Below are 12,285 nucleotides of genomic sequence, written 5' to 3'. Positions count from 1 at the left end.
GGTACAAAAGAAGTCAAGGGGCCTGAAGCATCTCCTGGACAATCAAGACAGCGACTGGTGAGGGAGAGGGGCTTGTAGTTATATGTCACTGAGATGCAGGGAGCAGTGACACAGAATGTCAAATTTGCAAGGAACCCCACACTGAAGAAAAAATCAGATATGAAAACCACCAGTTTGACAAAGTAAGTCAAGTAGGGTGGTCGTTGATAATGCCAAAGGTCTCCATTTTATAAAATGTTAGGTTTTTTTGTTTGTTTTTTGAGGGGGAGTGGGGAAGTGATTAGGTTTATTTATTTATTTACTTTTTAGAGGAAGTACTGGGGATTGAACCCACATCGTGCATGCTAAGCACGCACTCTACTACTTGAGCTATACCCTCCCCCTTAAGGTGTTAGTTTTTATGAGTGCATTTAAAATATGATTTTGATTTGATGGTGATCTGCACATCATTTTTCAATAGTACACTTGTGTAAAGCAAAGCCCATACATTCTGAATTCTGTTATCTCTGATTGATAGTGATGTGAAGTTTGCCCCATTTTGAATAAGCACTGTCTGGTAGTTACAGTGATCTGTGGATAAAGCCTGCTGGGGTAGAGGGAAACCATGAATTTAATGTTCGTTGTTGTGGACTATCCACCAAGTGAGGTTAACTTTTGTGGTTAACTGAGAACTGATTTCACAAGATGAATACGTAGTAGCCTCATGGGGTATGAGGTTTGGGGTTTGTGGGCAGGAAAACCAGATGGAAGATGCACCCCAAATCTTCTGGTTGTTTGTGCAGGTCAACAAGAACAAAAAATGGCGGGAACTTGCGACCAACCTCAATGTCGGCACCTCAAGCAGTGCTGCCAGCTCCTTAAAAAAGCAGTACATCCAGTGTCTCTATGCCTTTGAGTGCAAGATTGAACGGGGAGAAGACCCTCCCCCAGACATCTTTGCAGCTGCTGATTCCAAGAAGTCCCAGCCCAAGATCCAGCCTCCCTCTCCTGGTAAGGATTGGGTGAGCAGCCTCATCAAGGCTTACCCTTCAAGGGTAGCATTCAAGGGTCCAGACTCCTTACTCACCAGTGCCTGCCACCAGGGGTGTGTGCCCTGCCCTGTCCTATCTCAGAACTTAACAGGTTTGCAAACTAAAGAGTGGGCAGTGGCAACTCCCTTGGGAGGTAGTCTGCAGCAGCCCTTAAGTTTTAATTTTCATTGTGCACCTGGCATCTTGCCAAGTGTTTGTAAACTAGTAAGTGGGAGGGACACCAGCGGAGTAGGGAAATCTGACAAATAGCAGTGAGGCAGGGCCATCTGGGAGCTTTGGCCCACTGATGTCAGCGCCTTAGAATGCAGCTCAGACAGAACCCTGAATTCCCCAGGGAGCTGAGATGGTAATGAATGGGAAGGAGGGGGTGGGGAGGGAATATGAATGGAACTCTCTGCTGGGAGTGCCTCTGCCCACCCTCCTTTCTGAGAGGAGGATGGGGCCTGGACAGGCATGGGGAGGAAAGAAGGCCAGAGCTCCTAGAAGGTGGGTGTAAACACATGTGCCCTGGTGTTGACCTCTGAGGGTGTAATGAATGCCTGAGATGACTCATCAGCTGGGGAGGCCTAAGCAGTGGGATATCTGCTGCTGGGAATGGTAACTAATGGAAATATTAATTACTGGTAGTTCTGTGCTCATCAGTTTAAAGGAACTTTCAAACCTAAGTGGTGATACTGTACTGGATGCTTGAGAATAGGAGTTCCTAGGCTCCTAAAGTGCTCTGCAGGTTTGGGGCAAGATGGAGCCTTCCCAGCCAGCATTCCAGGGCCTCTGACTGGGAGCTTGTGTACCAGCTTGTGTACAGGGTTTAACAGGTTAGATATAGGTCCTTGGGGAAGTAAAGAGTAGTCAGAGAAGCTGACATAGACCCAAGGACTCACCAGCATGCTGATGGCCACCATACCATTCCTGTTCTCCAGATATGAAAGCAGCAAGGAGTGCTGGAGCCCTCAAATTGCCTTCTTTATTACCTGGCCTTGCAGATCCCCTGCTGAGGAGGACGATTTAGGTTTAAAGAACCCCAGCTCTAGCCTTAGCGATCTTTTTCAAAGAGATCCCAGGGCATTTGTGTGTTTCTGAGAGAGTTAAATCCTTTCCTGCTCATCCTACATCTCTCTCCACAGCAGGATCAGGGTCAATGCAGGGGCCACAGACACCTCAGTCAACCAGCAGTTCCATGGCAGAAGGAGGAGACCTGAAGCCACCAACTCCAGCATCCACACCACACAGCCAGATCCCCCCCTTGCCAGGCATGAGGTAAGGCTAGGAGCAGAGGCAGGTGGTTTGGGGGATCCTGAGCAAAAATAAATGTGCTCCTGTGCAGCTCAGGGTGGTCCCTGCTCTGCCTGCCCAGCCAGTGACTCCCAGGCGCCTTGCATTATCAGAGGAATTGCTTTCTTTGGGGTCTAATTCGCTTTTTCTCACTCTTGAGCAGGAGCAATTCTGTCGGGATCCAGGATGCCTTTCCTGATGGAAGTGACCCCACATTCCAGAAGCGGAATTCCATGACTCCAAACCCTGGGTACCAGCCCAGTATGAATACCTCTGACATGATGGGGCGCATGTCCTATGAGCCAAATAAGGATCCTTATGGCAGCATGAGGAAAGGTGACCAATTGCTGTTGGCCTTACACCCTTGAGGACAGGGCCAGGGAAATGGGGGGATATCTTGAGAGTGGTTTGAGGTTCTTGTCAAGCCATCCTCTGAGATAAGGCATTTCTGGACCTAACCACCCCTCTTCATCCTCTTTTCATGTCTCCCTCTCCCTGGCCTCACCTTGTCACCCCTTTGCAAGTATGTGTACTTTGCTGGTTGGGGCCTCTTTAGATCTCTGTTTCAAACCTGTCAGGAAAACAGTTGCAACAAACTTGAGCTCTGAAGAGGGCCTGGGTCTTTGGGGCAAGCAAGGTATAGGTTGCTAGGCCTGCTAACTGACGAGTTTGCTCACTGCTTTCCCTTTTGCTCTCAGCTCCAGGGAGTGATCCCTTCATGTCCTCAGGGCAGGGCCCCAACGGCGGGATGGGGGACCCCTATAGTCGAGCTGCCGGCCCTGGGCTGGGAAATGTGGCGATGGGACCGCGACAGCACTATCCCTATGGAGGTCCTTATGACAGAGTGAGGTAAGCATGGCCCCCGCTCCTGTCCCACGCTAGCACCCCACAGCTGTCAGGGACTACTCAACCTGCTTCTCCAATTTTGTTTAGGACGGAGCCTGGAATAGGACCCGAGGGAAACATGGGCACTGGAGCCCCACAGCCGAATCTCATGCCTTCCAACCCAGACTCGGGGATGTATTCTCCTAGCCGTTACCCCCAACAGCAGCAGCAGCAGCAGCAGCAGCAACGGTGAGTAAAGCCTGGTCTCAGTGCTTCTGTGTCTCGAGCTTTTCCGCTTACCACCCTAATCCTGTTTCTTTCCTTTCTGCAGACATGATTCCTATGGCAATCAGTTTTCCGCTCAAGGCACCCCTTCCGGCAGCCCCTTCCCCAGCCAGCAGACCACAATGTATCAGCAGCAGCAGCAGGTGAGGAGGGCAGTGGGTGGGCTGACACACAGTTTCCTTCTGAGAGCCAATTAGTTAGAAAACTAAGTTGAGAAGTCTAAGAAGCCTGCTTTAGATATTTTGGTGGTGTTCTCCCACTCTAATAGCCAGTTTTGTGAGTCAAGTCCTCACTCTTCCCTGTTTCAAGTCTAGTCCAGTCTCTAGTTCTCCAAAAGGGTTAGAAACAGGCCTTGTTTTGACTTTTGAACTTCTCCACATTTTTCTGCTTAGAGCATGGGAGAGCGAGAGAGGAATAAAGAATGATTCTTGCTTTCAGAAACAACTTGAAAAGATAATTTGTAAAGATGACTCCTTTGTTCCCTTGGAGTCTCTGTCCTCTCTTCTAGAGGGTCAGAAGTAAGCCCAGCAAGTGTCTAGTGTAGCCCTCTTGGCAGCTGTGGATCTTGTGTCCCTGAGTGCGGAATATTAACTTCCCCTGTGCTTGTCCCTGTCTTAGAATTACAAGCGGCCAATGGATGGCACATATGGCCCTCCTGCCAAGCGGCACGAAGGGGAGATGTACAGCGTGCCATACAGCACGGGGCAGGGGCAGCCCCAGCAGCAGCAGTTGCCCCCAGCCCAGCCCCAGCCTGCCAGCCAGCAACAAGCTGCTCAGCCTTCCCCTCAGCAAGATGTGTACAACCAGTATGGCAACGCCTATCCTGCCACTGCCGCCGCTGCTACTGAGCGCCGACCAGCAGGCGGCCCCCAGAACCAGTTTCCATTCCAGTTTGGCCGAGACCGTGTCTCAGCACCCCCCGGCTCCAATGCCCAGCAGAACATGCCACCGCAAATGATGGGCGGCCCCATACAGGCATCAGCTGAGGTTGCTCAGCAGGGCACCATGTGGCAGGGGCGTAATGACATGACCTACAATTACGCCAACAGGCAGAGCACAGGCTCTGCCCCCCAAGGCCCTGCCTATCATGGAGTGAACCGAACAGATGAAATGCTGCACACGGATCAGAGGGCCAACCATGAAGGCCCATGGCCTTCCCATGGCACACGCCAGCCCCCATATGGTCCTTCTGCCCCCGTGCCTCCCATGACAAGGCCCCCTCCATCCAACTACCAGCCCCCACCAAGCATGCAGAATCACATTCCTCAGGTATCCAGCCCTGCTCCCCTGCCCCGGCCAATGGAGAACCGCACCTCTCCTAGCAAGTCTCCATTCCTGCACTCTGGGATGAAGATGCAGAAGGCAGGTCCCCCAGTACCTGCCTCGCACATAGCACCTACCCCTGTGCAGCCCCCTATGATTCGGCGGGACATCACCTTCCCACCTGGCTCTGTTGAAGCCACACAGCCTGTGTTGAAGCAGAGGAGGCGGCTCACAATGAAAGACATCGGTAAGGAGGCCTCCCTGACTAGGTTGCTTAATCTGCCCCTTTGCATCTTGTTCATTGTTCTGTCTCCATCCTGGTGTTCTGGATGAGTTAAAATCTGGTCCAGTGTTGACTAAAATAGAGCAAAGAACTTTGGGTAAGGAAGAAATCAGCTGATGTCAGGCTTTACTAAAGGAATCGCCATGCCATGATGTCCTAACAGAGCCTAGAAGCCATGAGGGGCAGATGTGTGTCATCTCCCAGATGGGAACCACTTCCCGCCATGTGTTCTTCTCAGAGTAGCCTGACTGATGAGCCAGCTCTGGGGTGGGGAGCTCCAGCCAACCTGGGTTTGGTGGATGGACGACATGGAGGTTTATTTCAGGAACCCCAGAGGCATGGCGGGTAATGATGTCCCTCAAGTCTGGGCTGCTGGCAGAGAGTACGTGGGCATTAGACACCATTAACATCCTGCTGTATGATGACAACAGCATCATGACCTTCAACCTCAGTCAGGTGAGTACAGGTGCCGGGGGAGGATTGAGAGGGCCTGGGATCTTCTTGAAGTCGATGGTGCTAAGTGACACAGGGAATTAAGCCATCCCTGGCCAGCTTGGTCTCTCCATCACTTGCTCTGTGATACCTTCTATGCCAGTACTTTTATTCAATGCCAGTACTTTGCCTCTGGACATGGGCCCAGAATACTGAGAACAATAATAATTTGTGTAATTAAGTTAATCAGGATTAACTTGAAAGAGAATTTAGGAGAAACATTTTGGTATTGGTAAGAAATGCAGATTCTGTTGATGATAGTGAAGACACTATTTTCTAGACTACCAAGAAGAACCTGTGGTCTATATTAGTGACCAGAGCAGGTTCTTTATTTTCCCTTTCTTTCTTCATCCACTCTGAACAGAAGAGGTCTTTGTTGATCCCACTTTCCTAAGTTGTAGAGTGGGAGGTGTACAGAGGTGCACTTTGGCGGAGGGTGGAGGGGTGTTAATGATGACCTTGCAGAGATGATTTTCCAGACCCTCTCTCCGCAGGACATGCACCTTGAATTCTCTCAGCTGGGAAGAGTTTCTTCTGCACCATCCTGCTGTTTCTTTTATCATCCTCAGTACCTACCAACCTGTCTATCAAGGAGTTGAAACTAGGGGGCATTGTTATTAATAGTTACCATTTACTGTGCCCTCGCTTTGTACTAGGTCTGTCATAATTTCTTTTGTGTCATCATCACAACAGCCTTCTGAGGCAGATGTGGCCACTTAGAGATGAGTAAATAGGCTCAGAGTCTTAACTTTGCTCAGGTTCACACAGCTGTTAGCAGAGTCTTTCTGATTCAAAAGTCTGCCTCCTATTAGAAGGAAAAGGGACAAATATTGACTGAGCAATTTCTGTAAGCCAGGCTCTTGACATACTCCATTTAGATCTCAAAACAACCCTGTAAAGTTTAGGAATTTCCATTATTTTCAATGGAAAGATGGAAAAACTCCAGCTTAGAGAGTTTAAGTTAAACAGATAGTTCCTGGAAAAGTCATAATTCAAACCTAGATCTTTTTAACTCTAAAGCCCTGTTTTTTCCTTTCTGCTGTACTGTGCAGCCAGAGATTAATCAGACTGGAGGTTAATGTTTTCTTCTAGGGGTAAATGGCCTATCTAGGATCTAAGCTGGAATGTGGGTCTGTCTAGCACCAGCTTGGAACAATGTTTGGAGAACCTAAGCCTCATCCTATTCATTACATTGCATGATGCACAGAGAGAGGTACAGCCTCCTGGAATGTTGGGGAGCTTGGAGAAGAGAGCAGATGAACATCTGTGCACCGTTAATTCCCTCTCTCAGCTCATGTTGGAAGGTGTCATCCCACCATGCCTAGGCTTGGGCTCCACTTGGCAGTGGGATATAGAGAGTGTCTTAAAAGGGACAGTGACAGTGACCAACGGGTAGGAAACTGGGCCTGGTGAAGAAAAGCAGAAATTTGTTGAGAAAAAGTCTGAGAGATGAGTGGCACTGGTAGGTGAGATGCAGAGTTGTTGGTCAGTGTTTCCATCCTGCAGGTTTGTGTGAAGATAGGTTGGGCGGAAGGAAGAACTTTGTGCTAGGCAGAGGAGAGTTTAAACGACTTGCCTCGTGGAGAGCCTTTGGGAAAGGAGAACTCTGACTCTCTCTGTGATACAGATGTCTGACTTAGAAGGAAAGTGGGGGAGATTAGATAGATGACCTTGGTAGGTCTCTCAAGTCAAGGATTCTCTTAGCTCACTTTTCTCCCTTAATTTGTTTCCTGTTCTTTCTCTTTTAGCTCCCAGGGTTGCTAGAGCTCCTTGTGGAATACTTCCGACGTTGCCTGATTGAGATCTTTGGCATTTTAAAGGAGTACGAGGTGGGTGACCCAGGACAGAGAACACTACTGGACCCTGGGAGATACAGCAAAGTGTCTAGTCCAGCCCCTGTGGAGGAGGAGGAGGAGGAGGAGGAAGACCTTCTAGGTCCTAAACTAGAGGAGGAAGAGGAGGAGGAAGTAATTGAAAATGATGAAGAGATGGCCTTTTCGGGCAAGGACAAGGCAGCCCCAGAGAATAGTGAGGAGAAACTGATTAGTAAGTTTGACAAGCTTCCAGTAAAGATCGTACAGAAGAATGACCCATTTGTGGTGGACTGCTCAGATAAGCTTGGGCGTGTGCAGGAGTTTGACAGTGGCCTGCTGCACTGGCGGATTGGTGGGGGGGACACCACTGAGCATATCCAGACCCACTTTGAGAGCAAGACAGAGCTGCTGCCTACCCGGCCTCATGTGCCCTGCCCACCAGTCACCCGGAAGTATGCAGCGGTAGAAGGTACACCAGGGACAGCAGAGCAGGAGGGCCCCCCACCTGATGGCCCTCCAGAAAAACGGATCACAGCCACTATGGATGACATGTTGTCAACCCGGTCTAGCACGTTGACCGAGGAGGGAGCTAAGAGTGTAGAGGCCACCAAGGAAAGCAACAAGTTTCCATTTGGCATCAGCCCAGCACAGAGCCACCGGAACATCAAGATCCTAGAGGATGAACCCCACAGTAAAGATGAGACCCCACTGTGTACCCTTCTGGACTGGCAGGATTCCCTTGCCAAGCGCTGCGTCTGTGTCTCCAATACCATCCGAAGCCTGTCATTTGTACCAGGCAACGACTTTGAGATGTCCAAACACCCGGGGCTGCTGCTGATCCTCGGCAAGCTGATCCTTCTGCACCACAAGCACCCAGAACGGAAGCAGGCACCACTAACTTATGAGAAGGAGGAGGAGCAGGACCAAGGGGTGAGCTGCAACAAAGTGGAGTGGTGGTGGGACTGCTTGGAGATGCTTCGGGAAAACACCTTGGTCACGCTTGCCAACATCTCGGGGCAGTTGGACCTCTCCCCATACCCTGAGAGCATTTGCCTGCCTGTCCTGGACGGACTCCTACACTGGGCAGTCTGCCCTTCAGCTGAAGCCCAGGACCCCTTCTCCACTCTGGGCCCCAACGCCGTCCTCTCCCCCCAGAGACTGGTCTTGGAAACCCTCAGCAAACTCAGCATCCAGGACAACAATGTGGACCTGATTCTGGCCACGCCCCCCTTCAGCCGCCTGGAGAAGTTGTATAGCACCATGGTGCGCTTCCTCAGTGACCGAAAGAACCCGGTATGCCGGGAGATGGCCGTAGTACTGCTGGCCAACCTGGCACAGGGTGACAGCCTGGCAGCCCGAGCCATTGCAGTGCAGAAGGGCAGCATCGGCAACCTCCTGGGCTTCCTGGAGGACAGTCTTGCTGCCACACAGTTCCAGCAGAGCCAAGCCAGCCTGCTCCACATGCAGAACCCGCCCTTTGAGCCAACTAGTGTGGACATGATGCGACGGGCTGCCCGTGCACTGCTGGCCCTGGCCAAGGTGGACGAGAACCACTCAGAGTTCACGCTGTACGAGTCACGGCTGTTGGACATCTCGGTATCACCGTTGATGAACTCATTGGTTTCACAAGTCATTTGTGATGTACTGTTTTTGATTGGCCAGTCATGACAGCCGTGGGACACCTCCCTCCCTGTGTGTGTGTGCGTGTGTGGAGAACTTAGAAACTGACTGTTGCCCTTTATTTATGCAAAACCACCTCAGAATCCAGTTTACCCTGTGCTGTCCAGCTTCTCCCTTGGGAAAAAAGTTTCTCCTGTTTCTCCTTCCTCCTCTTCCTCCCCCCTCCCTCCCTCTTACCTTTCTATTCCCTGTCCTCACTTTATCCCCCTCAGGACCCTACCCTATTTGAAAAGACAAAGCTCTGCCTACATAGAAGATTTTTTTATTTTAACCAAAGTTACTGTCGTTTACAGTGAGTTTGGGGAAAAAAAAATAAAATAAAAATGGCTTTCCCGGTCCTTGCATCAACGGGATGCCACATTTCATAACTGTTTTTAATGGTAAAAAAAAAAAAGGAAAAAAATACAAAAAAAAAAACCTGAAGGACAAAAATGGTGACTGCTGAACTGTGTGTGGTTTATTGTTGTACATTCACAATCTTGCAGGAGCCGAGAAGTTCGCAGTTGTGGACAGACCCTGTTCACTGGAGAGGCCTGTGCAGTAGAGTGTAGACCCTTTCATGTACTGTACTGTACACCTGATACTGTAAACATACTGTAATAATAATGTCTCACATGGAAACAAGAGAAAATGCTGGGTCAGCAGCAAGCTGTAGTTTTTAAAAATGTTTTTAGTTAAACGTTGAGGAGAAAAAAAAAAGGCTTTTCCCCCAAAGTATCATGTGTGAACCTACAACACCCTGACCTCTTTCTCTCCTCCTTGATTGTATGAATAACCCTGAGATCACCTCTTAGAACTGGTTTTAACCTTTAGCTGCAGCGACTGCGCTGCCACGTGTGTATATATATGACGTTGTACATTGCACATACCCTTGGATCCCCACAGTTTGGTCCCTCTCCCAGCTACCCCTTTATAGTATGACGAGTTAACAAGTTGGTGACCTGCACAAAGCGAGACACAGCTATTTAATCTCTTGCCAGACATCGCCCCTCTTGGCGTGATGCTGTACAGGTCTCTGTAAAAAGTCCTTGCTGTCTCAGCAGCCAATCAACTTATAGTTTATTTTTTTCTGGGTTTTTGTTTTGTTTTGTTTTGTTTTCTTTCTAATCGAGGTGTGAAAAAGTTCTAGGTTCAGTTGAAGTTCCTGATGAAGAAACACAATTGAGATTTTTTCAGTGATAAAATCTGCATATTTGTATTTCAAACAATGTAGCTAAAACTTGATGTAAATTCCTCCTTTTTTCCTTTTTTGGCTTAATGAATATCATTTATTCAGTATGAAATCTTTATACTATATGTTCCACGTGTTAAGAATAAATGTACATTAAATCTTGGTAAGACGTTTGTAAGGCTCTTTATTGTTTTCAAACTATTTAAAAGCTTGGGGGGGAGGGTATAGCTCAAGTGGTAGGGTGCATGCTTAGCATGCATGAGGTCCTGGGTTCAATCCCCAGTACCTCCTCTAAGAATAAAATCAAGAATAAACCTAAATACCTACCCCCACCAGAACAAAAAAACAAAAAAAAAACAAAAAAAATTAAAATATTAAAAAAAAATAAAAGCTTGACCTTTTGGGGATGTTGGGGAACTGGTCCTGTTCTTGCAAATCTCCCTTGACATGCTCTCTCCCTAAATGGTAGCTTCCTGGATCCTGTCATTTCTGCAGTGTATTCCACTTGACTTTCCACAGTATAAGTCTAAATTTAAGAAAACCTCTGAGATGATTTCATCTGCAAGAGGAAGTTCTAGGCATAAAAAGCTTGTTAGGCTCTTGAGATAAAGCCAAAGAAATTGGTGATACTCTAGAAATTGTTGGCAAAGGGAGGGTCTTTTCCTTAGAAATTTTTAAGAGTAAGACAACCATTTATCTGGAGGCAGCCTCCAACTAAACCGTCTATTTCTCCAGACTGGCTCTCTCCCCTGATTCCAGATTAGAGCATCAGCTGCTTTCTTGACATCTTTGCTTGGAAGTTTAATTTGAACATTCCCAGGCTAAAATGCCCTGTCCTCCCCTAGAAACCCCCTTCTCTGTAGATTTCTCAGTATGTGGCAACTTACTTGTTGCTTTGGCTTGGCCAAAAACATCCTGGACTCCTTTCATTTCCGTATCTAGAAGTGTTATCACTCTTCAAAACATAATCTTCAGTTCAACTACTGCCACTGTAGTTCAAGATGCTTACTTTATCCTATCTTTCTTGAACTCTTGAAATACTCTCCAAATTGGCCTCCCTGCTGCTGCTTCGCCTGGTTGAACCTGTTCTCAACATAGCAACAAGAATGCTCCCTTTAAAACCTAAAATCAAAATCCTTCAGTGCTTTTCACTCAAATGTCCAGATCCTTCTAATGAACTGTGAGGCCCTCAGTTATCTTGCTGTTCTCCCTGGTCCCCTTTTCTCTCTTCCGATTGCTCATTCCACCATACAGGACTATTTCCACCTTGGGACCTTTGCACTTACTGTCCCCTCTGTTCAGAATACTCTTTCACCAGATAATTGCATGGCTCAAGTCCTCACTTCTTTCAGGTTTTTGTTCAAATATCATCTCTGTAAATCTTTCCCTGGCTATCTTATTTAAAATAGCAATCTGCCTTATATCCCTTATTTCCCCTGCCTTATTTTCCTTTATAGCACTTGTTACCATCTGACTTACTGTATATTGTACTTACCTATTGTCTTCCACTGTAATTAATGTAAGTTCTCTGAGGTCGGGGGTTTATTTTGTTCGTTGCTATATCCCTGGCCTACAGCACAGCCAGGCACATAGTAGCCACTGACTAAGCAGTCGTTGGATGAAATGGTAGTTGTTGGCCAGATGCAGTTACTTTTATAAGGCTAATGTTGCAAAATAACTTCTGTTCGTTTCCTTCCTTAGTAAACAATGGGAAAACCAGAAGCAGAAACAGAAAATACTATTAATGTGGACACTTAAAAGTGAAACTTGAAATAGCAGCTTTCTATTGAGTACCTACTTGTGTACCTGACACGGTACATCAAACAATCCCACAATAGTCCTGTGCCTGTGAGGTCAGTATTCTGGCTCCCATTTTATAGTTGAGGGAAGCATCTTGTTTGAGGTCACACACAAAGCAAGGTCCCCCTGGCTCCAAAGTCCATGCTCTTCCTAATGCCACACTGCACTTCCTTCCAGGATTGGAGGACAATCAGGAATAATGATCTAGCTGTGGAGCACAGCAGACAAGATTTGTTTCTGTTGTATTTAGCATGAGGTAAAATTGTCCCAAGAACTTCAAGTATTCATCAAACTAATTGTGCTTGTTAATATTTGGGTCAGGGACAGGAATTAATAATTTGTATTTCTCCATTGAGAGAGGGGGAAATA

The 12,285-nt window shown here is 47.8% G+C and overlaps 1 protein-coding gene across 2 annotated transcripts in view; it reads left to right on the top strand.

Moving 5' to 3' along the window:
- ARID1A (AT-rich interaction domain 1A) overlaps window positions 1-10,283 on the top strand; it is a 66,747-nt gene extending 56,464 nt beyond the window's left edge. The window contains exons 12-20 of one of the 2 annotated variants that reach the window (XM_006196825.3): window positions 783-990; window positions 2,156-2,288; window positions 2,464-2,639; window positions 3,002-3,152; window positions 3,237-3,377; window positions 3,460-3,556; window positions 4,032-4,923; window positions 5,285-5,415; window positions 7,200-10,283. In XM_006196825.3, coding sequence (XP_006196887.2) covers window positions 783-990; window positions 2,156-2,288; window positions 2,464-2,639; window positions 3,002-3,152; window positions 3,237-3,377; window positions 3,460-3,556; window positions 4,032-4,923; window positions 5,285-5,415; window positions 7,200-8,933 — 3,663 coding nt within the window. In that variant the 3' untranslated portion in view covers window positions 8,934-10,283. The remainder of the gene's footprint in view (window positions 1-782; window positions 991-2,155; window positions 2,289-2,463; window positions 2,640-3,001; window positions 3,153-3,236; window positions 3,378-3,459; window positions 3,557-4,031; window positions 4,924-5,284; window positions 5,416-7,199) is intronic. The other variant, XM_015240216.3, reaches the window with a different exon arrangement.
- Window positions 10,284-12,285: the final 2,002 nt, after the last annotated feature.

Source organism: Vicugna pacos, chromosome 13 (genome assembly GCF_048564905.1).
Source record: "Vicugna pacos chromosome 13, VicPac4, whole genome shotgun sequence".
Lineage (NCBI taxonomy): Eukaryota > Metazoa > Chordata > Mammalia > Artiodactyla > Camelidae > Vicugna > Vicugna pacos.
The sequence above is the reverse complement of the archived record's forward strand: the minus strand, read 5'-3'. Positions and strand labels throughout refer to the sequence as shown.